Genomic DNA, 22,876 nt, shown 5'->3' on the forward strand with positions numbered 1-22,876 from the left:
CTCCTTTCAGAATGTCGCTGCCGGTGGAACAGAACTACTCTCGCGAGAGCGAGATCAGGGCTTTGGATGACGTTTAGGGGCCCCCAGCGGCTCCTACTGTATGCTGAAGGTATTGCAACAAAACTGTTTTCAAAAACTTTCGAGACTTGCATTTCTGCGAAGCCCTGAAAAAGTCCCCTGTAAAAAAATGACAAGATTGATGGATTTGACCTTGATCATGCTGAGTGTGCAGGGCGAAAGTTTTGGAAAGACGTTTTGATCTGTGTAAATCAAACCAATGGCTTTGTATGACTAGGCCTCTATGGGATCCCGGATATATACCGTATTAAATAAATGTATTGATTGATTCTTCCAGTGTGGAATAAGTCAGGTTTTTAACTCAGGCAGAAATAGACACAAACACAAGAAAACATTTTAAACTCAGGTGAGTTGCTACAATGCTATCCCCAGGAAATTCCATGAGTTTCCCAAAGCAATAATAGAGAATTTATTTTAGGATACCGGTAACTCTTTTTAGGATAAACAATAAATCCGTGTCTCTTTCTTTTTAAACATTCGGAGCTATTTCATAGATTCATAGTTCATAATGGATGACTGAATGCCACACATTTATGTCATTTAAAAGGTAAAAATATTTTGGGATGTTTGAAATTAATTTTTTAATCCATTGTTGTTGCAGTCATGAATTTGCATCGAATACCATTTCTGACAATTTGCTGATCTAATCAACACATCATAATGATGTGAAACAAATGTGCATCACCCTATGAGAGAGAGAGAGAGAGAGAGAGAGAGAGAGAGAGATGCGCTATCAGGATGTTTAGAAGTGGCGCGAATGGGATCCTGTCAGTCAGTCAATCAAACAGTTTGTTTTAAATCTATGATGTCATCGCACTTCACCCCAGATCAGTATGGAGCTACAACAGAAAGCATCCCATCTGCTTGATTTGGTTTGTTGTATTGTTCTTTAAACCTGTAGAGGGTTTTGCTTCCTGTGACAGCAGATGATTAGGTTTGGCTATGACAGGCCTTTTGAGAGCCTGGATATGAAATCAATGAATTAAAGGACAAATCAAACAGCCACAAGCCTGAAATCCAATACAGTGTCTTTCAGTTCTAAGAAACTTGACTACACTGTAATTATTAATCTTCTTAATGAACAGAATGTAAAGCGGGGGCCCAGAGGAGCCAAGCTATCGCCTTATCTATGAAAAACGACTGAGCATCCTAATTGCATAGAGAGATCTGACAGGATAAAGTTATAGCAGGAAAATGAGTGCTGGAAGGGGGAGCATGGAGGGAGAAAAGAGAATCACCAGAGGGCAACGCCGGAAGAAACATTCAATCCTCCTGTTTACGTAAATATAATATCACAGTTCAGAAATACTGCAACTCAAAATATAAAAATACACTCGAGTAGAAAGACAAACATAAACTTCAAAGTATCTGCAAACTACCAAATTATCTTCAATTTTTTTTAATTCGAGATCCGTCCAACAAACAAACAAATAAATGCCATCAAAAACATAACCTCCTTGGCGGAGGGTTGAGCGCCCTCGTCTCTGTTGCACTTCAAGTTAGTTTGCTGTAACCTTTTGACAAACAGAACGACAGACCGATAAACGCCGGCAAAAACATAACCTCCTCGGAGATAACAATTTACTCCCTGAGAATATGGGAAATCTTATCCAGAATTTAGTGTAAGATTCAGACTGGCTGAATTCTCATTGGCCTGGAGCCTTTTTATGATGCACAATCCATTTTCTAGAGGGAGTGTCACTTCATAGAAAGCTTTGCCGTTTTCTGACCCTCCCCTGCAATCATCTGGGTCGACTGTCGATATGAAAAAGACACAAATGGAAAAAGGAAATATATGGCATCATGTTTTATTTTTTTTGATTACCGGTAATCTGTCTTATTGGCAGACACAACAGAAAATAATAAAACTGTCAGGAGGGGAAAGCCGTGTGGCAGACATTCAAAAGAGGGGAAATCTTCATCAGATGTTTGAGCCCGATCCCAGGAGGTTTCAATTTTTCATTTTGTTTTTATATTACTGTGTTCCCAGCTGAGGTTTCTCCTCGGAATCATTAAAAACTCAAGCAGTCATTTGATGAACAAATTTGATGTTTGGATTCCCATTAAAGGTTTTCTATCTATTTATTTATTTTTACCTCTACTAAAGCAAAAATAAAGTAATTGCTCTGGATTAACCGTAGACGTTTGCAGGTGACCAAGCAAAGAACATGATTTTGAGGCAGACCATGTCAAAGGGTATCTGACTGGGCGCTAATATTCACGGGGTCATGCATTACCAGCCCAATTTTCCAATATGTGTGGCAGATCGCAGCACGAGATGCACAGTAGAATATGAGCGAGAACGTCCATAATGTTCAAAACTGACAACATCGATAAAACTGCAGGACATTTCCGCCCCGACTCTTTTGTCATACATCAGCTGAAACTGATTACACGTGAAGAAATCCGAGCTCCAAAACTGAAATGTTGTGTCTCATAGCTCTTAGCTGTAGAGCAAATAAATATATAGAATAGATCATATCTAATAGAATCCAACCATACAATTAAAGCTGCTTTATTTCCAAGAAAATCTTGTATGACACAAAACATACGGTAAGGGAAATTTCAGATCGCAAAAATGCCTCGGACAAAGAGCCGAATGCTTAATGTCTTTATCTGAGACCTACTCGTGGCCCGACAATGAATGTTTAAAAAGAAAAATATAATATCCGGAATTGAAAAGTACACTGATTTGCTTCTCTTTATCTATTCAACCAAACAGACAACGAGGGGAAATTTGCTGTGAAGAAAGAAAGCTCAGAATAACCAAATGTTTTGTGCATTTATTTATGATCCGATAACTAAATACACGAGTTTATTACCTTGAGGATGGAGACAGGATTAATCAGGCAATACTGAGCTTGTTCAATATGAAAGAAAAGAAAAAATGAAAGAAACCCAACTGAATAAAACAACTAAATAAACAGGCTAGTATGCCAATATATCAAGAAGAATACGTCGTCTACATCACCTCTACATACTGGCGCTATTGTGCTTTGATAAGACGTTTGCAACTAGAGCACAGACACGGAAGGAATTTGCAGCCTCACAAAACTCCCGAGGATTTCAGCAATCGTCCATCCCGAAGAAACAATTCATCTCACCTCCTCCTGCCGCCGCGATAAGGCTAAATGAAGCTGAGTGACGACTCATTGGCCACATGAAAAAGAAAGAAAGAATAAACAGCTTCACGAGGAACGGAATCCATCGACTTAATCAACACACATATTTGTACCTGATGTTGGCAACGGTGAGCGTTCATACACAAATGCACTAAATAGCGACACAGATATTAAAAAAAAGAAATATTTATATGGGATGTATCGCTTATAAAGATGAACTGATTAAGACATGCATTGGATGAATATAAGCATGCATTTGCAGGAGAACTGAAATCAGCTTTCAAAATGGTACATGATGCATCTCTATTGCGACCAACGCCGTCGCAACTCCCTGGAAAATTCCCTGCACGCCCGACGATGCTCAAACAAAGATACATTCTGACAGAAATGACAGTGTCCAGCTGCTGCTTGATGGAGCACTGTAACAATCACAGACGTTGATACGTGTAGGCGGTAAGCGCTATGGATATCCCATCTGACGTAACTGTACCTTTTTTATTTGTTTTCCTATTTACATTTTTTATTTTTTTTGTCAGTTGAAAGAGTTGTTTGTCGGCAAGGTTTCTCCACGGGCCAATCGTTTGTGGCCGTATTCCAGAAGAAAACACAAGAGACAGAAAGTTTAGAGTGCTGCATGAAATGTCCCCCCTCCCCGGAAATATAACAGATACTTGACTATTTCGGATTTCCACTTCACATTGCCTCAGTTGAAAAGTTCCTTCATCCAGTTTGTGGTTTGATTTGTCTCCTTTATTCTATTTCTAGGTCAAAAGTGCCTCTGTTGGCTCCTTGCACACCCTGTGTCGGACAGTTGTCGCAGCAGCAGTGGCTTTGGTTGCATTTATGGCGCGATCTGATGCTTCACCCGACTCTGCTCAGCAGGTGAAGTCCTCAAAGTTGGCCTGGCCAGGATGATGAGGTAGCATGTTGCCGGGATACGTTGGCGGCGTACGCAAGTTCTCGCAAGGAGCCTGGGAGGGAAAGGTGGAGGGGAAAGAAAGAAAGAAAACGATCAGCAGCAGAGGAAATACTGCGATGAGAGAAAAGCAAACATGCAGAGGGGTGGGCCACCATACGGGGAATCAGAAAACGCATTTGGGAAAACCTTGTAGCTATAAACACACACACACAAAGAAACAACATGAACAACAATCTGGGCCAGCGGGTGAAAGGAAATAGTTTCGAATAAAGGTGGATGGAAAGGCTGCGGAGTAAGATGAACACATCTTTCTCTTTTTCTCGGGCTAGGCGAAGACTTCCAATGAAAGAGAGCTGGCTTTCATTCACACTGGGAGATAAGTGAGCTGTCTCACCCTTCCAAAGCTTTAATTACGGTTCGCCCCTGCCGCTCTGGTCCAACTTGATTAAATTCCAGCCACTTTCCTTTCTTACTTCTGTATCAAGATTCTCTATCCCAAAACATTTTTTTTGTTTGCTCACTGTTATACCTCTCAATCCTTTTCTTCCCTATATCCCTCCCTCTTTCTCTCTTCATCCTTGACTGCAGGTGCCGTTGAGACAGCAATGGCCAAGCAGAAAGAGAACATGAGGTCTGACACAATGAAATATATAACAGCTGCCTACTAACATGGCGTTTCACATCATCCAGGCTCAGCACAGCTCCCCGGTCATTGTTGTTACGGCTTTTGTGTTTCTTCTTCATGCATCGGCACATCTTGTACTTGATTATCTGAAAGAATAATCCACAATATTCAAAAACCTCTTCTTTCGTTGTCTTAGCAGCATAGTTGAATCCTGCACACTTTGGACCTTGAGGGTCAGGGTAAAAGTGAAATTCAAATGTCTCAATAAATACATTTTCCCATTGATCCCACTCAGGAGCAGAGGCTGCTCTCCCTTTATGTGTCTTCCACAAATGCACTCACACATCTGAAATCAAGGTCTAGCCGACACACAAAAGCTCTCTGCATTGCCGGGAGAAAGGCACGCAAAGAGGAAGCATGCAGCACAGAGTTAGTCAAATGAGAGCGGGCAGAGACATCCTGCCTAATCTAAATTATAATTCATCTAAAATGTTAATGTATTCAGCAGTGCTGTAGCTGAGAAGTGTGTGTGTGTGTGTGTGTGTGTCATGCAGAGATAGAGCGACTGGGATGTGAGGCAGAGCTTTCATCACACGTCCTTGTATGGATTGAATCATGAAAAACGCCACTTTTTTGATCAAAAAATGATTACAGCGCCAGCGCGTTGCATAGCTGTGTAAAAAATGCAATGAACTAGCAGAGAGTCTCTCAATGACGAAAAAGGAAATATTTTTAAAAGATATTTAACCTCGTATAGATAATCAAAGAGTTCCAGAACAGTGAGGATGCTGGCTCCGATGAAAAGACCCATCTGGCCCCCAATGTCACCTGGAAAAGAATAAGAAAATTAAAATTATACTGTCATCAATATGGAAGAAAAAGAAAAAGAGATCAGCTCTGAACATGCTTTTAATCTTCATTGGGATCTAAAAGTTGAGCAATCAGGACGAAAGCATTCTGTAGAGGTTTGCAAACAATTTAGGTGACGTGCAATCAGCTTAATTAAAGTGACTGCTCTGTGTCTTCTGTTGTAAACATGCAGGTGATTTTTTATTGCTGTCACTGCTGCCACACAGCATTATCCCAAGAAGGCACGTGACATTCCATTCCCTTACCCAGAAGGCCTGCCAGTTCGTAGGCTTTCTTTTGCTCGATGGTTTCGTAGTTGAGTGCTTCAAAGAAGATATCCAGAACCAGAATGTTATCACTGCAAGCACAGGGAGAGGCACAGCCTTAAGACATGTATTCAAACAACTTTCTATCTGAGTGTTGAGGTAAACATGAGTGGTGAGTTTTTTGGTTTCCCCCCCTGCGGAGCTGTCTTTAACAACCCCCCCAGGTGGCCCTGGTCATTGAGGAAAACAAGGGAAGTGATGGCAGCTGTTGGATTTTGCACTGTGTCACATCTAAAAGTCTTGACTTCAGCAGAAAGAAAATAATGGTGATTAGTTTGAAGGCCCAGGGCAAGGAAGACTATTGTTTTGATTCCTGAATATCCTCTCTGTGGGATAAAATCAGACTTCAGATCAAAACAGCAATTCCACATTTTCGGGTTATTTTTTTTATTTTTTTGTACTTGGTGCACAGTTTATTGCCCAAATTTACGTTAAGACAAGTGATGATGTGGCAGTCTTAAAAGGAACTCTGGAAAGCCTCAGGCTGAGCTGAAATGACTAAATGCAAATTGCATCCGATAAAGCCGAGACGGAGGCGCGCCAACATTCAGCATGCAGGCGGCATCTGATCGTTCATATTAACTGTGGGAGACATACTTCCAGCTTCGGCACTTTGACTGTGTGGACATTTTGAGAAATGCATACAGCTGTGAGATGAGCCCAGGCACACCTTCACACAGTATGACTTATCACAGCATGGCTCTGTTTAGATAACCATTTATTCTTATTTCATCTTTAAACACAGATCGATCCGCAGTGCTGAGTGAAAGTGGGGGCAGCCAGCGATGTGTGACGTCTATCATTAATGCAGGCCTTGCACAAATAAATGTGGCTTCTTGTTGTATATATTTGAGTTGCATATGGGTTTTGCATTCTTTTCTCTTCTCCCCATTTATCTACTTGCGTCTGATAATTTTTGAATAAACAGGGAAAGACGGGGAGGCAGATACCTGCCAGACTAAATGTTGCAGATTCATCTCGCACCCGGGTCCAGGTTTAGGTCCAGGTTCAGGTCCAGATCCAGTTATTTGTACCCACAGGTAGATTTGTATTGCCGTCATGATGAAATCCTCCTTTTCACATTCAAGGTACAAACGTGTGACAGGCAAACCAAACAAGCTGAACTACACAAGAGTGAAATACCTTAGAATACCCTTGGCTCCACAAATCAGGACATAAAAAAATAAAATAAAATAAAGATAAGACAATAATACCTATAAAAGAAGTGCATAACTTATGAGCAAAACACCCGGCTTGGAACAAAGATATATTTGGGCGTCAGGATTCTGGATTTTGGTGGGCGTTACACCTCCGTTCAGAGGGAGGAAGCTGAAAGCGGCAGCGCCTGTGGCTGCCCGCTGTACAGGGACGCTGAACTCCACTCTGCTCCGACTCACCCTGTAAATAACTGGACCATCTAACAATTTGGTCAATGGACCTTTTTTTTTGGTCCAACTTTGCCTGACCGAACCGTGACACTAACAAGAACGATAAAATAGATTTGAAAAAAAATCACAATAGAACATGGTCATAATGGTTCGGATGATACGAACGTTTCCGACCCTTTTTACAAACCACATCACAGTTTTCTCCTAATTTCACTCTGTCATCAATAATTGTCCCAAGGTAGGATATGTATATGCACGGCTGATATTTTAATTCGATTATTTTAATATCTAACTGATTTTTGTTATCTATTTTAACCACTAACCCAATCCTTTAACAGTTTAGACTAATTTACAGTCACAACAACAAGACAAGGTCTTCATGTGTTGCAGCTATTTCAATACGTTGATGTGTTGTTGTTTTTTTTAAATCAAGTTTCAGTTCCTTTACTTTTCCAATGCTTCTTTATAATCTTTACACGTACCCTCTGATGGATGGAGAAGCCCTTTGCCCCGGGGCAATAGTACCCATGGTTGGGACTAACAGATCTAAGTGTTTTCATCTTGTTATTACTGACTAGGTGTCAGCCTATACAGCTTGAATTAGGTTTCCACTCTGTCACTTGTTCTCATTGCTTCGCTAGTAACCTGGAATACATGCTGTCAGACAGGCAGTGGGTCTCTCTCTCTCTCTCTCCCTCTCTTTGCTGGTGGCTTCCAGTAGAAAGACGCACCGCCGTCACAGATGCCAGCTTCAAACCAGTAAACCCAGTGCAGCTCAGGATACAAGAACACTCCATGTCCCTCCGGCTGGTTAGAAATGCATGCGTCTATCCACCGGGACTTACAAAACATTTCTGAAAGGAGAAGTGGAAGGTTTCTGCAGCAGTCTGACTACATATGGTCTAATTATCCGGCTTCAGTGTGAACAGAGATGAAAGATTCGAGTGCTTTTGCACTGTCTCCTTATTTCTTTCTGATCTGTTCAGTAGTTTTGGGTGAGAAAGACTCAAAAGCGGATGATTAATCAAGTTAGGCAATTTCTGGAAGACCCCTTTTCTATATCCTTAACTGTATGATGAAAGCGCAGGTTACGCTGTTACAGCTGTCAGGACATTCGTAAATGCATCTTTATTGGTGATTAATGAGTGTAAATGTTGTGATCCAATTAAAGCTATTGGAGAACATTTGATGGAGCCAAATATTTTTTATGTGTGTTATTTTACAACCTTTGCTAATTATGCTTTAAATTAGTTGAAATTCATATACAATGGTTAAATGTAACTAAATGGTGAATATATTAAAAATCAACCATACACTAAGAAGTCATTTCAATTAGGCTACATTCCCAGCTTGCTATGGGCGAGAGACGGGATACACACCGAATGCTTTGCCAGCGCATTTACAGAGTTTGTAATAAAAATAAACGCAAAAAATAAAAATAAACATGAAGGAATTCCTGAATTATATCCCAGACCCAGAAGTGACAGCAACACTTTAATCTCACGTCCAATTAAATGTGTTTTCCTATCGTCACTTGGATGTTTGAGCTTCATTCTGCAGAACGGTGCATCTTCACAGTTTGACTGGAGAAGACTGTTTCCTGCTGAATCTAAAGTTTAATATGAGTATCTGCCTATGGGGAAGAGAATTTACCAAAGCAAATTAATATTTTAAATTCATTTATATTACAATCATTTAAATTGTAACAGCTGGATGTATCATTTTTCTTCCCCATATTGTATAAATTTGGACATCTTTATGTGCAGTCGTTGGTTCAGAGCCAGCCGGGAAAGACATGTTAAACTGCAGCACCATGGATGATGATGTGTAAGACTGAGTGAAGAATGAACCAGTCCTTTTGCTCATTTGATAAACAAGACATCAGAACGCTACTTACGCTATGTACTGCTCCGTTTTATTGAACTTCTTGGCGAGGTACTTGGCCGATGCTTTGCTCGGTATCTTCACAAAGGACATCTCTTTGCCGTAGCGTGTCAGGTTGCATGGCGTTTCGCACACGCAGTAATCATTGTCTCTCTCAACCAGAAAGTCTACAGATGACGCAGACAGAGGGATAATGGAGAGACTGAAAGCCTAAAGGTGCAGCGACAGACAGTTTATCATCACCCGAGACTGGCAATCAAAATGACAGCAGAGTGAAAGCCATGGAAAAAAAAAAGAACTGAAAACACCTAGGGATCCTTAAAAGATACACAAAAGACATCAGACATTCAGCAGGAGAGTCAGAGACAGCAGTGTGTGTCATGACGGATTCAATAAAAAAAACAGACAGGCGTGAGAGGCCTCAAAGGCATCAGTTTGGTGTGAATGGGAGAGCCTCTGTGCCGGGCCCGAGGCACACTGTAGAAAATGACTACCATGACACTGAAGGAGCAGCGATACCTGTTATCAGCATGGATCAGAACACTCCGAACAGTAAGATATACATATTGAATTGTGGATACACGCATGCACACACACACACACACACACACACACACACACACAAACATGCTGGGTTATCTCCTTACCCAAGGCGGGATCTGCACACTCCTTGTACTGCTCCGGGGTGCAATATGGAGCATCTCCTGAGGACGGGAAGGAGAAACACAATGGGCTTAGTAAAAAAGAAAAGAAGGGAAGGATTTTTTTTTTAAGGCACAAAGGATGACAGGACAGGATTATAATTAAGTGTGTGTCATTACTGTCCTTATCAGGATTGGATAATTTCAGCAAATTTGGTCCCATCTTGTAATTTCCACCTTTTGTACTTTCTCATGTCATTATCACTTTCAGTCTCTGTCATCCCCGTCTATCTATCCATTTCTATCTTTCTCTCTCCGGCAGTCGAGCCATTACTTTCCCTTTCTGAGGACAATGCAGGTGAAAACACATCTTAGAAGTAGAGGAAATTATTCCTTGCCAACAATCTTTTGTTGTACCCCCCCTTCCCGGATGACAGGGAGATAGGACTGATAACAGCACGACAAAATTCACCGGCAGAGGATTGGAACTGGCTTAATCTGCAGATTTACATTTATAAAATGCAGCTAATCCTGATTATCACATCGACGGAACGGTTGGCCCAGAGCTGAATGCGACTCTGATTGAAGGGACAGGTGTGGACAAATGAGCGTCGTTGAACAGAGCCCAAAGCCAAATATTCCCTTTGAACCAAACTCCTTCTCAATTTGCTGTTTGAGACGCCCCACCGTGATTAAATGTAGGAGGTTGACAGCAAATGCCAGATGTAATCATTGCAGACTCAAAGTAAAAGCAGTTGAATTTTCCAATTCGCTGGTGTGTGAAAGCATCCGGTTTTCTGCAGTTGCTGGCAAAACAAACAAACAAACAAAAAAAAATCCCTTTGTTTCTTCACAATGGTTTTTTGTCACCACAATTTCATATGAAGACACTTTTAACAACGGCAACGACAGACCTAACATCTCTTTTTTCCACACATGTCGGATGCTCCTTCGGTTCCTACCGGGCATATGGACCATCCTGCAATTGCAGTTCTCCACCAGGTATCGTGTCTCACAGTCGATCCGGCAGGCCGTGATGCTGTAGGTGTTGAAAAAGTCCGAGTCCAGTGGCGTGGCCTTGCAGTCCCCCCATGGCGGAGGCAGGTACGTCAGCTGAGAGGGTGAAGCAACAGTGCTGAACCACTTAAGCTACGGAGCATATGCTGTCTGTTGAACATCCCATCCTGTGTCATGCTGTTGCCCTCAGTCACCGTGTACTTTTTGCACATGCTGCTCTGTCTACATATAAAAAATACTATTGGACATTTATTCAATGCACCATGCAAAAGGAATCTCATGGTGAATACATGTGTATGCGTTATGTAGGTGTTCTTCTGTTCTCACTCTATTTCCATTTGTACTTCCCATTCCTGACACAGGAAATGAATATCAGCTGTGCAGTAGCAGCTATGAGGTGGTAAGTTACACTCAACGTGGACAAAGTGCGGTGCCATGCTCTTGTGTCTATGTCTCTTATGCAACCTGTTCTATAAAACCTCCACATTGCGTGGACATCTCTGTTTTCACAAAGAAGAACACACTGTCTTTATTAACCCTGTGTACTCGGTCAGTAGATACACACATTGTACACATTTAATTACATACTTATTATTCATCAATTATTATGGAAATCAACTTCACAATAGCCTTTTTATTTTTTTTTAGCACGGACACATGCCCCCTTTAATTTGACTGCAGGTGTTGCATGAGCACGTGAAATAAAAATCATTTTACATGCTTGAATAGTTTCTGCCCAAGACAGAAAAACATTCACAGACCGAATGAATGTTTTGTGAAACTATTTTTCCATTCACTGCCTTGTGAAGCTGACAAAATTGAATCTGAGACATTAATACTCAACGTTATGAACAGACATAATCAATAGCATCTGGAGTCTCTGATCTTTGACAGTTAAATCTAACTGAAAGAGTCTTTCTCTTTCTGTCCGGTTTTAGAGATAACTGTTAGTCCAAACATCTTCACGCTTCACACACGGATTGAGTAGCAGGACATTGAGTGTGAAGAGTTTTTGAATGGATCTTGGAAAACACGATCATATAAACTTTGCATTAATATTTGAGCTTAAATGAATGCCATAATTTAATGTACTCTAATACCCAGAGCTAACTAGAGCAAGGGATGGCTCTACACTCTCTCAGGTGTAATGCTAACCTGTTAATAAGGCTAAGCTTACTGCTATGAATTGGGATATCCGGCTATAGCTTCCGAATATACTCTTGAATTTCATCGGTAGCAATGATATCAGGATAATGATTGCTAAAAACATTACATTTTTGCTGACATTTTCAAGATATAATATAATTTTGTTCCTCATTGCGTTGCTTGTTTTTGAACTACATTATTTGTCATTTAATGAAGAGTCGAGAGCAACAATAATAATGAATTACAAAGACAGGTAGGCCTATTAGGGGGAAAACAGAAATAATAAAAGGATGAAAATGACTTGCTTGATTACTAAAGCCATTCGATTACTGGAGAAATGGGTAGAAATGTTGATGCATGTATTTCTTTACCCTAATAAAATGTTCTTATGTGTGAGGCCGCACCATATTTTGAATGTTAGAGAAGTAAAATACTCAAATGGCTCTGGTTTCAAGTTTCGCAAGTTCATTTTCCATATATTTTTGGGAGCTGCTCCTCTGCTTTCCTAAACTACCTTGCGGTTACTTTAGATTCTAACTATTTATGTTAATTAGTGGAAAAGTGAAGATCCCCCACCCCCACCCTAGAATCTTAGTGAGTGACAGTTTGGTTGGCTGAAAAGACCCCACCCAACAGCTTTACACTACAGGACTGCTGAAGTAGCAAGTGAATTGGCTGGGCAAACTGCATTAGGTTAATGAAGAGTGAGCCTGCCGGCCAATGGAAACAAATAAACAGAGAAAACGTGAGTGAGGGAAATAATATTAAAATGGGGGATTGTATAAAAGATACTGTAATGATTGCTGGAGAGGAAATACATATGGGGGGTAGAGAAAAACAGAAAAAATTGAGGGGCAGTTTCCTGCAGAAGCGACATTGCAAAACCCTTCTGCAGCCTGCCGACACTGGATCACACTGACTATGGTGGACGTGGAAAGACTGAGCCTCCCAGACTCTCCCTTCATTATGCACGCTCCTGTCTCGCATTGGGGGACGGAACCTATGATTTGTCTGGCTGCGCTCGCTCCGTCTCACCAGCAGCATTATTCACCTTTCAGAGGAATCGCTCCATTTCAATGAGTGAGACCCATTTCTACAAGAGGGGGGAGTTCCTGTGCCTATAATCATGTTAAACCTCCAAGTGTGTGACAATCAGAACAGCACAAGAGCCCACAAACAGACCCCTCAGCCGCACCATGGGAGCGATGAATATGAACCAGAACCAGAATGATTTGCTGCTATTCTAGTCCAGAATCTTCTACACCCTGGTTTTGGTACCCTCCGAAGGGTGACAAGATAAACCTGGCTGCAGCAGCTGCTGGTTGAGTGTGACTGTTCTGAAGTCTTTGCTCTTTAATGAAGAAAACACTTTTGTTGGAATTGATAATAACTCATATTCATAAATGTGTCAAGGTACTGACCAGAATATACAGCTGTTTGACAAATGTAATAAAAAAGTAAAAAGTTAAATAAAATACACAGTAATATACTGTAGAATAAATTAATAAGGTAGTCATATAAAGTAGCAAAACATAAATTAATATGTAGTAAATCTACCTTCCATAGTTACTGGTAAGTACCAGCCAGATTTTAGTTTATGGTCTTCTTGTCCCTTAGATGTAAAAAATCAGCACAATGTTGCTGTTGATCTACAGTAAATTCACGATCAATGACAATCTGCCTGTGTGCGTCCTGGATTTTGGGATTCGAGGGACTCGCTGGATTTATTAGATTATAAAGATCCATCAGATTTATCTTGGGTAAAATAAAACTTTGTGTGACCAGAAGTCGTTCCATTTGCCTCGGCCTTTTTGAACCAGTTCAGAGAGTTTATTTTCTTAAATCAATCATGTCCAGCCAGCGGCTCCTGAAGCAGATAAGGCTGAAAATGGAAAGGCTTTTTCTTTGCATCTAGGAATCTCCAAAAAAAATGAAGCATGCATGTTGGGGTAGTTGATAACGCTTGTGGTTGAAAGTTGTCTCGCTGCCTCAGTAAATTCCATAATTGTTTCTAAAAACGGGATTTCCTTCAACACTTATTGCTATGCAAATCGAAATGTTTGGCATTTAAGGTTGACATCCTTCCTGATGGAAGGGATCTTTTGATGTACAGATTCTGTTTGAAATCATCAGAGCTGAATAAAAAGCACAATAATAACTTGCAGATTTTCACAATAAAACCTGCTGTGGCATATTTTATTTCTTTCATTTTTCTCACCCGCTGCTCCTGACAGGAGACAAAGGTCTGGAACCCCGGCGCCACTCCGAAGCCCAGCTGGTCTATGAACGGCGGCTCATCCTGGGTGTGGATCTGAACTTTGATGCCTGCTTCAAATGATGTCTCATCTATTGACAAGTAGAGGTTAGAACATTTACAAGAGTGCATAGAATGATTGCAATGGTTTCATCAATCAGGTGCATAAACAACTTGTTGAGCGAGAGGACCTAGATAAGTGTCTCCCAAGCTTGTGTTCTAATTAAGCTCACCGGTTTCTCCCCATACAGGCAAATATTCGTCCTGCTGGATGTCCAGCATCAGCTCCAGGCCGTTTCCCATCCCACCCTTCATCGTCATCTGGAGGGGGCGACCATCTTGGCCTGAATTAAAGGTGTAGCACTTCCCATATCGTGTAAAGATCTGAAATACAGAAAGACACAGTCAACCACATATCTTGGTGGCTCCCACCCAGAGCTGATCATGATGCAATATATGCCTGTGTGAATATGACATAATGCATTACAATCAGGTGGAATCAGGATGCACCAGCTAACGAGGTAAATCCTACAAAATAATGAAGTTATTCTCTTTGTTTGGAAGCTCATTGGTGACATTTTAAGAATTGGGATGATTTTGGATTTACCCTTGTCGCGCCTTGCTCATCCTGTTAGCATCAGCGTGTGAGTCATTTAAGTTGTGTCTACTTTGCACTTTTGTTTTTTGTGAAAGTTTCATTAAAGTTTTGAAATATAAACTACTTTTACAGTTCATTCATTCATTCATGTTAAATAAATGAATAAATGTTACTGTATTATAATATACAAGTTGTTGTAGGCGCATGGGAAAGGGTAATACAGTCGAAGGTGGGTTGATAACAGTGCAGGGAGGGTTCATAACGGTAAAAATACACGGGAAAAAATGAAATAAATATTGTGTCGCTACTATTATTTATATGCATCAAATGTTCATAAATTAATCAAGAAATCTATTGAAGAATCAATCAGCTAACAGGCCTCTGCATCAGACCTAGATTTATATTTATTTACTTGCAATGTTTTATCAATTTTAGACGTAAAAGATATTCTCAATATCTGATCTATAGGCCTCATAATCCAAATAAAACACCCACACACACACCCACACACACACACACACACACACACACACACACACACACACACATAATGTATTACAGCATAAACCAGCAATCATCAAGCCACACAGTGGAGACAGAGGCTTTCATGCAAGACGCCACTTGTTCATCACACACACCGATGGGATAGACACATGGAGCAATTTGGAAGTCAGCTTCTTCCCGCAAGGCATTTCATTTGGAGACTGCCGAGGCTGTGGATCGAGATACTGTATTTCGATTGGTGGATGACCTCGAGAGTCACAGCCGGCAGGTCGGATGTGATCACAGGAGTTGACGTCTTATCTAGTTAAACAGCCCCACTGCAGATGGAAAGTGACTTGTCCCTTGTGGAAATGTTCACAGAGCCGATGACAAATTTACATCTCATTTAGTCATGTTTGCCGACTTCCTTCCACACGAGGATTCGCTACTGAAAATTATAGTAATGGATGACAAAAAAAAAATAACTCATTGCACACTTTTCGTAATTTCTATTTGGAAGTGCGGCATATTATTGTCTTTAATTGTGATTGTTTCATTATAAAACGATCGCCGAATGTGCTTGTCTTCTCCTCCAAGTGGATTCAAGGCAGCTTGACAAACTGAGTGTGGATCAAGTGAGCTCAATATGCTGCAGTGTCAGTTTCATCTCCACAGTACAATACAAATCTGCACACGCCAGTAGGAATTCAAAGGCATCGCATTGAACTCTATAACCAAACCTTCCCTCTGGCGTGCGCTCTGTTTTATAACCTGCTGTGGAATACGCTGCCAAGACCCATCTGCTGAACAGCTACAATAGCGATCAGCAGGAAGCCGTGACCTATTGGCAAATACTTGATTGCCAGAGAACTAATGGAAGCGTAATTGAATCCCAGACATTACAAAATGGAAGGCCGTGGCTGAAAAAATATAATTATATATATATATATATTTGTCATACTACTTTGTTTTCAAGCCCTTTATAAAAGCATTCTTGCTCACAATTAACTTTTAACCTTCAGCAGTTATGGGGAAATGGTAAATGGAAACACAGAAGGGCTTCAAAGAGATGAGATGAAAAGGAGCAGAAAAGCAATAACTAAAATAAGTCTCCTTTATGTCCTCCAATTCTGCACTCGTAACACAAAGAGATAAGACTTTCTGGTACGATAACAGGACATACTCCCATCACGCCACAGTCGGTATGAAAGGACGTTTAAAAGAAAGAGCACTGGGATTGTTTTTCTTCAGAGTGTAATGTGAGAGAACACACGAGGAGGAGTTTATCACATTGGTGACTTAAACTGTTCATGTGTGAATGTGTGACTCATATTAGAAGAAGAAATTATGACACTTAAATGTCACAAACACCTTCTGCTCCAGAAACTAAAATTGAATGCTATTGGTGACAAAGAGGAGAATAGTCGATCATGAGCAAACCTCTTTTCAAGGTTTGGTTACGGAGCTTTTAGGAGCAAAGGAAATGTAATAAAAGACCTTTTGATATTCGGACACAATATGAGATGTGAGCATTTGAGTGTATAAGTGATAAAACTGAGTCAAAAAGCAGCGCCTGCAATGCTGGCTGAGACTCTAGAATAGAATCAATAAAAGGACCCTGAGATCCATCTCACTGCCAGAGTGGAATCTCACCACAATCAGATCACTGTTTATCACTGCTGGTTGGAACATAAGGTGGAGAAATCTACGATATCGCAGCACCACCCACATCGGCTGCTCAAAATATCTGGAAATGAACTGGGGGGACAAAAAAGCAACAGAAAAATAGCCACGTATTAGTTTGAAATCTAAACAAAATAAAGATATTAAGACTATTTCCATCTATAAATTAATTATTTACAGATGATCACGATTGATTCTTTCGGACGTGAACTTGAACATTGAGATAAAGAGGAAATGACAGAAAAGCATATAGAAGTAAAGAAATCAGTGTGCAGACTCATTCTTACTATAGTGCGATTGAGCATGTTCACACAGGAGTGTGCACGGTAGCTACAGGTGCAGTCACCCCTGCTTGCCGTCATTCTGTACAGGAAGGTGATTGACAAAAGCAGGCCTGTAGTCAGAGTTGCTGTGGTAACCAGCGGATTGTGCTGCCTGCATTGAGTGAGGAGCAGCATCAGCGGCTGCCTGTGGTGACCTTGGGGAATCAGGATCTTCATTGTGTTCTGTATCTTTGAGCTCCATGTGTGTCTGCTGAAAAGCCTGTCTGTGCAAGTCGATGTTTGTGCAGTGTAGAGTTTCCAAAAGTGTAGCAGGAGCTCTGAAATATAATATATATATATATAAAAAAGAAATATAAAAAGTGTGGCCTTTTCCTGAAGAATGAAATCCATTAATGCCAAACTTTAAACTTAATTTGAAATTTGAAAAATAACAATAAATACAAAAATCCATCAAATTAATCTTGCTAACATTTGGAATGTTTTAACTCAATGGTAACATTTAGCCTAAATTTGCAACATTAAGTTAAATCTGGCATTACATTTGTCTAAACACTAATCTTTAAAGAGTGCCTTTAATTCAAATAAGACACTCTGAATCATGTAAACACAGAAACTAAACATTTAAATCAACCCTGCATATATGAAGAACGACTCAGAGGGAGTCATCGACTTCTCTTGTTTTTGCAGGGCGTAGAAATTTCACCACCTCCCTCTGATATAAATAATTCACAAACAGACAGTGACGGCCTTCGGCTATCATTCACATGAAACTTTGACGCCGATGCACAATCTGTTCCCTACAGTTGCCAGTAAACTCCTTCTCCTCTTTTCATTAGTGTCGGCCACAGAAGTGCATTGTGCTATGACAGGTAAATATATTGTCAGGGGTTCAATTGACACCCTTCAGACAATCTTCATGGAGGGTTCTGCAACACAAGAGACATTTTATACTAGAATGCCAAAATCAAAGTATACTGTCATTCAGTGGCGGGCGGTGCATTTTACACCTAGGCCTTCAGTGAAGTCCTACTTAGTCCGACTTGAATAAATACCCCTCATAATACCATCATTTATGACACCACTGCTTTAGAAATAATGTACAAACACACACTTACGCACTACTGGGTGCTGCATCACCTCAATCGTGTACAACACAGGATATTTTTTCCGGCGCGTTTAAAAATCAATAATCTGCATCAGCAATTAAAACTTACCACTATACGTGGTACTATCAAAGTTATAAATAAAAGGGAATTTAACATTATTTTTCCAAAACGTTTTAAAGTCCACCATGAAGCTTTAAATTGCGAACTTGCAGTTTAATATAAGAAAGACTGCAACACAACGTGTTGTACTTCCACTACAATCACACAGCTGCACCGGCGCACCACATTATTTACATACATTGCATTTACGGTATATCTGTGATTTTATTTTGTTATGTTAAATAAATAAAATGTTGGTACTCACCAAAACAGCTGTCCCGTTTGAAAACAAAATCCATTCTCCTTTCTTAAAGTTCCTAAATCCAGCGTTGCTCCAAACATTAAATCGATCCCTTGCAAACAAAAGGCATTCCCAGCAGAACAATTTGCTGCGACTCTCGGAAGCTGTAACCAAAAGTTTGAAGCCTGGAAGCGGCGTACCAATCCTTTCCCCACCCGGGACAGGTTAGCTAGCTCCGGAGCTAGCTTGAAGCTAGCTCTCGTGAGCCGAAGCTAGTGGCTTCTCTGTAAAGGTCCGTCTTGAAAATAGCCTTTCAAGAATATCCACAACCAAATACACACTTTCCCCTCCTTCGGCCATTGTGGGTTAAAAGCGCAGGAATAATTGTGGTTTTATCTTCGGTCGGTCGCGCCGTACCGGTGCCATTGGCTGATGACGCAATATGCCTAGTGCTGCCCTCTCACACGGAGTATCCAATCACAGGCAGGAAGGCCTTACTTTCACCAACTCGTGATCTGATTGGCTATCGCAACTGTCTATCAACTCTAAGAACCAATCACAGGACGCGTTATTGAGTTGTGACGTGAGACAAGCAGGAAGGACTTGTTTCACCAACTCGTGATCTGATTGGCTATTGCAACTGTCTATCAACTCAACTCTACGAGCCCGTTCACTCACACAACACAGACGGCAAGCAGCGCTGATTCTGAAGGTCTCGGACGGATAGTACTTGCCACTGGTACTATAAAATCCGCCTGGCAACACAAGCTAGCTGAATTCTGATTGGATAAAAACTCTCACCTAAAAATACATGACTGTAATATAATATAACATGAATGTGAAGAATATATATATATATACATAAAATTAAATTGATTTTATCATAAATATGATCATGTATTCTTGATTTCTGGTTATGTTAGGCAAGCAGAGAAGGCCTTGCAGGCCCTGACCGCCCGCCACTGCTGTCATTGCTGTCAAGCGATTAATTAATTATGATCTTTCATTAATTCATCTCTTTTTTAATCTCCCGGAAAAATTGCTGAGAAAAGTCCTCAATTTGAGGCATTTTCATTTATATTATTGTGGCAGATCAAAAGATTGATTTATAACAAAATGTAGCTTTATAAAGTAATTTATTGTTTTAAATTAGTCTGAGCCATTTACATTCTGCTGTATTTGCGACCCAAGTGCTGCCTGCAACACTTTGTTTCGACCACCAGGGGGAATATTGCTGTGTTTTGTTGTGAATTTCCAAATAAATATAAAATAAAATAAAACATACAGACAATACAATACAGAAACAGTCAAGTTAGAGATTAAAAATTAGATTTACGTGATTAAAAAATATAATGCGTGCAATATGCCTGTAATTAATTAATCGCAATTAACGCGATAATTTGACGTCTATATACTGGGAAAGCAGCAGTTTCACCACATCTTCAAATCAAAAACAAACAATAAGTCAAACATTTTACTTTCGAGTAATCATCAAGTTGGCGACTGGGGGAATTCAACTGCCAAAAGATCCACGAAAGCACCTAAACTAAATTTTGACCCGCTGAACTCATGGCACACTTTCTAAGAATCTTCTTAGAAGTTTGCGGGGAGCAGGTGTGAGTTAAAAGGAAATGCAGTAATTATAGACCAGTGGCTCCCAAACGTAACAGTAATGTACCCCCAGAGACACTCTTCATCCTCTTAAGTACCACCCACCTCTTCATCTAACTTGTCTTCTTGAGTCTGCGGCATGAAACATTTAGTAAACACACACATATCTAATTTACATAGCGTGCACTTATATGAGACAGATTAACCGATAAATCCTGCCGGTTAGGAGATTTCAGACTTTTCTCAAACTACTTTAAACACGCAGCAGTGCATTTTAATTCTACTTGAACACATAATGCCCCGCCTCACCACAAATTAGTGAGAGGGATGTGCTTGAATGACCTCACATAATGCTGCACTTGGGATTGGTAATGGAGGTAGTCTCCGTCTAAGACCATTTTTCTGTGCAGAGGTCGTTCCTGTTTGTCAGTTCAGAATGTTCTGCATGCAAGGCAATCACGAGCGCCGACAGCGCTTTTCTAACTGGTCAGTTTTCATTGTCCCATTCCTGGATACTCCAATGAGGTTCTCTCATAAGTGGGAGGAATGACTGGTCGAGATAAAGGAAAATGACTCATGCTATCTCTGTCATCTGTTGCGAGGAAGCACTTGTGCAGTTCGCTCACGGCGGTGTTCCCCTTTGGCGCCTTCGACACTCAGCAAGTAGATTGTTTTGACACACACACACAGCAGATATGAGCAGGTGTGTCTGTCTTTTTGATGCCCTCAGACCAGAGTTCATGCTCTTTCATTTCATTGAACAGAAAACGAAACATGAATTCGTGGTTCCTGCTTTAAGGTAGGACGCATGCCATTTTTCACTGTGTCACCCGTCACTTCAGGTCCTTCAGATTGTCAATGCTTCTGCACCCTAACATAATCAGAAGCCATGCACTGTCTGCCTTCGACTAACTACTCACCAGTGCCTCCTGCTCCTTGGATTGTGTCATATCCAATATGGTCATTGGGGATACGACCATCCCCAATCACATAAAGGATGTGACTGGGGCTGCATGGAGGAAAGGTTGGGCTGGAACCTTGTATTCTTCCTCCACATCCCCCTTCTCAAATGTGAATGATTCTATTGGCGCACGAGACTAGCCAAAGGTTCATCTCACCCACCCCGAGGCCATGCGGTATATTATCGATTATCTATGCATAAGCGCACATCCCCAAAACAAAGACATCTAAAAAAAAAAAAGGTTGCTGCTGCTCGTTCATGCTTTAAAAGACATGAAGCTTTCCTGCAGTTTGTGGTGGGAAGGCATGTGTTTGACTGTGATAACGTGTGTCTCCTGGTTTCAGATTTACATTTGTGAACATCTGTTTGATGCATTACTTGGGGTTATGGTTTGATGACACACACACACTGAAGGATCCCACAGAGGGAAGCAGTTTCAAATGACACGTTCGGCTCAGAACATGAAATAACCCATCGTTCATGCTGGCAGAAAATGGAAAACACTGCCCCCCCCCCCCCCCCCCCCACATAAAAAAAGAAGAAAATCTACTTAACCGAAAAATAAATTTGGGTAATGAGGTGGGAGAAAGACGAGAAAGGACCATTTGGCTTTCCCATTGCTCTGTGGGAGATGATGGAGCGTAATCAATAGGGCTGCCAGTTTACCACTGAGACCCAGCTTAACTGTTTTTCATCACAGTGTTAAATGAGTGTTGTAAAGCATCACTAGACGAATCAAAAGGCTTCATTAGGAGCAGATCGCTCTCTTGTGAACACAAGAACTTTATACACATTGATCCAGGAGTGATGAATGACAGAAGAAACCATCACCCCACATTGATGAACGCAAAAAGACGGTTGAATACCGGCCTGATTAATTTATTCAGCTTTTAATATTGCTTGGGGAGAAATGTTCTTTCACAGTTTATGTTTCTTGGTGAAACAGTGACAGATGGAGATGAGCAAATGCAAATGGGGAGATGCCACAAAGAAGACCAGCGGCTTTTCCCTGTTTATGATGACAGAAGAATGTTGGAGGGGGGCGTGAGCAATGACGTATATCATATGACCCTTTACTGACCAGTGCTTTGTAGATGATGCACTAACATGCCCAAAAAAATATTATTTACACAATGGCTGGTCTCGCCCAATGATGGTATGTCTGTTGTCTTCCAATTTAAATATTTTCTTCATTAATTGTCTTTTTTTTTAAATTATCTGCTAAACTAACACAGATTTGCAGTTTAGCATATAACTCCTCTTTATTTATTACGTTAATACAAACCATCAGGGCAGAATTAAGGTGCCTTCAAAAGGAAAAAGCATAAATATTTGCTTTTATCAACACAAAAAGCAAATGAAGCCACTGCTTAAGGCCCCCGTGGAGTCTTTGATGTGAGTTTTTTCATTCATTGATGAATGAAAATTATTTTTCCTTTTATAATACATTTTTGCCATTCAAAGACATTTCCAAAAGGAAAGCATCCAGATGAGAATAAAAGCACAGTTTTCAAAGGAGGAAGTGGAATATCAAAGGCATCTTCAATTAAGAGCAAATCAT

General features: G+C 40.7%; 1 protein-coding gene across 1 annotated transcript in view; it reads right to left on the reverse strand.

The window, feature by feature from the left end:
- Positions 1 to 4,075: 4,075 nt before the first annotated feature.
- asic1b (acid-sensing (proton-gated) ion channel 1b) overlaps positions 4,076 to 22,876 on the reverse strand; it is an 84,403-nt gene continuing 65,602 nt past the window's right edge. The window contains exons 3-11 of the mRNA XM_068742235.1: positions 14,483 to 14,633; positions 14,214 to 14,341; positions 10,795 to 10,945; positions 9,839 to 9,895; positions 9,205 to 9,358; positions 5,860 to 5,951; positions 5,493 to 5,572; positions 4,789 to 4,890; positions 4,076 to 4,171 (exon numbers count right to left, since the gene is read on the reverse strand). Of these exons, the coding sequence (XP_068598336.1) occupies positions 4,076 to 4,171; positions 4,789 to 4,890; positions 5,493 to 5,572; positions 5,860 to 5,951; positions 9,205 to 9,358; positions 9,839 to 9,895; positions 10,795 to 10,945; positions 14,214 to 14,341; positions 14,483 to 14,633 (1,011 nt within the window). The remainder of the gene's footprint in view (positions 4,172 to 4,788; positions 4,891 to 5,492; positions 5,573 to 5,859; positions 5,952 to 9,204; positions 9,359 to 9,838; positions 9,896 to 10,794; positions 10,946 to 14,213; positions 14,342 to 14,482; positions 14,634 to 22,876) is intronic.

The sequence above is a fragment of the Brachionichthys hirsutus genome, chromosome 8, assembly GCF_040956055.1.
Source record: "Brachionichthys hirsutus isolate HB-005 chromosome 8, CSIRO-AGI_Bhir_v1, whole genome shotgun sequence".
NCBI lineage: Eukaryota > Metazoa > Chordata > Actinopteri > Lophiiformes > Brachionichthyidae > Brachionichthys > Brachionichthys hirsutus.